Source organism: Prunus mume, linkage group LG2 (genome assembly GCF_029339155.1).
Source record: "Prunus mume cultivar Tortuosa linkage group LG2, ASM2933915v1, whole genome shotgun sequence".
NCBI lineage: Eukaryota > Viridiplantae > Streptophyta > Magnoliopsida > Rosales > Rosaceae > Prunus > Prunus mume.
This window is the reverse complement of record NC_142699.1, coordinates 42,876,412-42,880,712: the sequence shown is the minus strand read 5'-3', so window position 1 is coordinate 42,880,712 and position 4,301 is coordinate 42,876,412. Positions and strand designations below refer to the sequence as shown.

The 4,301-nt window shown below is 37.1% G+C and overlaps 1 protein-coding gene across 1 annotated transcript; it reads left to right on the top strand.

Moving 5' to 3' along the window:
* The first annotated feature begins 463 nt into the window (after positions 1 to 463).
* On the top strand, positions 464 to 3,397 carry LOC103322452 (Ubiquitin carboxyl-terminal hydrolase family protein). Its single transcript, XM_008224367.3, has 2 exons — positions 464 to 810; positions 1,378 to 3,397. Exon 2 carries the CDS (start codon positions 1,483 to 1,485, stop codon positions 2,761 to 2,763), a length of 1,281 nt encoding a protein of 426 aa, XP_008222589.2. The 5' UTR covers positions 464 to 810; positions 1,378 to 1,482; the 3' UTR covers positions 2,764 to 3,397.
* The last annotated feature ends 904 nt before the right edge of the window (positions 3,398 to 4,301 follow it).

The window sequence follows — 4,301 nt, the reverse complement described above, 5'->3', positions numbered from 1 at the left end:
AATGGAAACATGGATTATCGAAAAAAAAATTAAAAAAAATATGTATGGAGTTTCAATTTCATTAATTTACAACTGAATGTTTCAAGATTTAATCAAAATTTTTATTTCATCGTCTAATTTTGTATTAAATTGATAACGTGGCGAGTGAGAGACCACTTTTGTGATAATGCGTCAATAAAATAATAAAATATGAATTTTTTTATTATATAAATTTATAAATAAACCTAATCCTAGACATGTATTTATAAAAAAACCAAAACACTATTTAAACATAGAAACACATTAAAATCAACAATTGTATATTTTTTGGGTGTGTTTATAAATGAGTTTTGAGTGTGTGTAATGATGAGTTTTTGGTATGTTTATAAAGTGTTTTGAGTGTTGGATTTTTTTTATAATTTCAGCCCATTTTGGGTGTTTTAGTGAAACTTCCTATTTTTTTTTATATAAGAAAATAACTTTTAAAAAAGATTATTAAAACAACGATACCCGCCGAAACCATCCACCACCTCCTCCCACACCTCCCAGCCACCATTCCCAACGATACCCGATCACTTCTCCGACACATACCCAAATCAAGCTTAACAAAGCTATTGGGGACGTGAGATCCAGCTGGTCTTGAAGCCAACAGGAGGTGCGAATGTAGAAATTGGCGACGAACTCGGAGGGTAGGGCTTGGTAGGCTGCCCAGCAGGACTCGGAGGCGTTGCGTGGGGGGTTCATATGGCAGCCGTCACATTGAATGCATTGAGAAGTAGTCTTCTTCTCCAAAATTTTTTTGTCTCGGGTTGTTGCGGGTTTCTTTCAAAGGTTAGTTTCTTCTTTTTCTTAGTCTTTCATTCATTATTATTGGGTTTGATTGTCGTTTGCAGTGGCAACAAATACAAATTCATCTGGTATGTAGTGAGCTGGTGGGTCGATTAATAATTTGATTGTTGTATAATCTATTTCTTCTTTAATGCTTGCTGTTGTATTTCGTCCTTTTAGTCAGCACTAGCATAACTATAGCTTTATATCATTTTCGCCTCTAAGATGTTCGATAAAATGTCTAGCTCAGATTGTGTTCTAGAGCAATGCCATTTTGTTGTTTTTCAAGCAGAGAATTTGGGAAGCTAATTGCTAAGGTCGTTTCTCTTTTCTTTGTTTTTTTAAGGCTGAGGAAAGATGTAATTCTGTTCCAATTGTGGCATCATTAGACATAAATCAATATTTCTTATTTAAAAAAAGAAAGAAATTGTCATTCCCCGGTCCCGGAATTACTTACTTTATTAAGTTCATGTATTTGATGGCTTCCTTCCTTCTCATATGACAAATGACAATAGTTGTTTTGCGGGAATGTTTTGTTGTTTATTCAAGTGTTGATTTTTCCTTTTGCAGTTGTACTGTTTGGGCACAAAGTCTTGCCCTTTAGGCTACCAAAACACACAATGTAATGAAATGTAAGAATGCTGCTGATCTCATCTATATTTACCAAGAAGGATCATGGTCCCGTTTTTTCTATTTGTTAAAGTTGGTGGGTTTGGTTTCTTCCGTGGGTGTCAGCATGGATTTAATTACCAGCACAAGCGTGGTCTTGTGAATGTGAAGTTGAAATGGGTGAAAGATAGGGGATTGGATGCTGTTGTGACTGCTGCGAGAGATCTCAAAGCTGCCTGTATTCTTGTTTCCATTATCTCATCCTCACCTCAGTGCTGCCTCCCCATATACCGTCTCTCTTGCCATCGTGGACAACTCAGTCTTCCTTGTGATCTGAAGCTCTCTACTTTTATTAGGAAATTTCCTTCTGTTTTTGTTGAGTCCCACACATTTTGGAGTGGAGGTGCTCGTGTCCCATGCTTTAGCTTGACTCCTGAAGCTCTACAACTCTACCATGAGGAACTCAATGTCCTTCAGCAGAATCAGATGGATCTCATTAATAGGCTTCAAAAACTGCTCATGCTTACCCAGGGTTGGACTCTTCCTTTACAAACCCTTGACCAACTGAAATGGGACTTGGGCTTGCCATATGATTACCAGCACTCAGTCATTCCACATCACCCTGACCTATTCTCTTTCATCCGCCTCCCCGATGACCGTGTTGGCTTGAAGCTCTTATCCTGGGACGAGGACCTCGCTGTCTCCCAATTGCAAAAGAATTCTGCTATACAACAGAAGGAAGAAGATGCAAGAAGTGGCTGTTTAGCTTTTCCTGTTGGATTTACGAGGGGTTTTGGATTGAAGAGAAAATGCATGGAGTGGTTGAAAGAGTGGCAGACCCTCCCTTATACTTCGCCGTACTCTGATGCCTCTCATTTAGATCCTCGTACAGATGTATCGGAGAAGAGGATTGTAGGGGTTTTTCATGAGCTTCTTCAACTAACTATACACAAGAAAACTGAGCGTAAGAATGTGAGTAACCTTCGTAAACCTTTGGCCCTACCCCAGAAGTTCACTAAAGTGTTTGAGCGCCATCCAGGTATTTTCTACATTTCAAAAAAGTGTGCCACTCAAACTGTCATTCTAAGGGAAGCTTATAACCATCAACAACTCTTGCAAAAACACCCCACTGTAGATTTGAGGGAAAGATTTGCAAGGCTGTTAAGAAAAGGGCTCCTGGATAGGAGCAAAGGTTTATACAAGAAGAGTAAAGGTGATGGTGTAGAAGTAGATCCACATGTTGATGATATCGGTAATAACCAATCCAGTTCCGAAGAGGAGTCAGTTAACAATTTGTTTTATGAGTACGACTCCGATAAACCAGACGAACCTAGGATTCAGTTGTGAAGGGTTTTGGGTCCAGAGAGGACTAATATCTTCTGGACACCATATCTTGGATTAATCTCATGATCATCAGCGAGCTGAGAAGATGGGTAGCGGTGGATTCTATGTACAAAGAACGTAATTGTGCAGTTGATTCTGAAACTGAATTATGATGATCACAATTAGGTTGATGAGTAAGAGGATGAGGATGAGGATGAGGATCGTGGTGTAGTTGGTTGATAATACCATTGGTGGGATTGAAGATGAGTTTGGTATTACTGGTAGCAGATGTGAGTAAAAGTAAAAGGAAGATGACCATCAAATCTTCTAGCCTTATCCCTGTTTTCAAGGGCCCAACAAACCAGACCTGAGAGACAAATCAACACTTTATTAGAAACGAAGAAATTTAAATTGAACAAGAAAGTTGTGTGATCGTTTGAAATAGTATTTCTGTGAAGTTGATATTGGCCAAGAAGCAACAACAAGACAGTGTATTTAAGGTCTTTCTTACAACAGCTTAGGGTAGTCTAGAGTTGAATGAGTGGTTAAGGATTTGTATGAGATGAGTGAAAGTGAGGTTAGAGTTATAATATATGGGATTTGGTTTTACACTGGTTATATTTTCCATTATTATTTCTGTTTATAGTTTCCATTATTATTTCTCTTCTCTTTGCTGCCACACAAAGTTGATTTTTATTTTATTTTTGTAAAAAATATCATGTTTAACATGACCATGGAATGTTGGAGACAGCAGTAACATCCCTCGTGAATTGTATCCTTTCTGCCATTCATCCTTTAACTCTCATATTGAGTTTGGCTGCATGCTTTTCCTTTTATCTTCTTTTGCTAACATGGTATCGTTTCTGCATCATTCTTGCTATGCTTTAATAGCTATACATATGCAAAATATGTTAGCTCATTCATTCTCCTTTAGGCTAGGCTTATTTGATCTTTTTATGAATGATTCTCTTTATGGTAAAAATACGAGTTATTTAATTACTTTGTACACTAATTTTGAACTGATATGATTTTACCCCACTGTTTTTGCAGTCCAGATTTTTCTTATTTTGTCTAACCAGTGGTCTTCTGCTGTATTGTTAGTCATTAGCTTCTAATTTTGATTTTCCTGGTCGTTACTTCAAGTGCCGCCACCATGTGAAAATTGAAATCAAGACATACCAATTCATTAGTGCCTATAGAGACTCTAAAGAAAGGATTTATGCACGCGCTCATTACTGCCATGGCAGAAAATAATGTTGATAACTTAAATGCTGGGGAAATCAGTTATATATACACTGCTGATTTCCACTATTTTTGTTTCCTGATAGCTGTTTATATTCCATTTTTATGCTCTACTGTATTGAAAAAAGAGCAATGCTATCATTCTTCTTTTCAAGATTGAGAGAACTGATTTTAATAGGGGTTACTGCTAAAGTATAAATAAATGGTTGGTTATCATGCTTCTGTTCTTTAAGTTTTTGAAGATATAGATTGATATACTTCATATGTATTCTGCAAATTCGTATCCTATCAAGAGTAGGCTAAAATCTACTACATGCCTG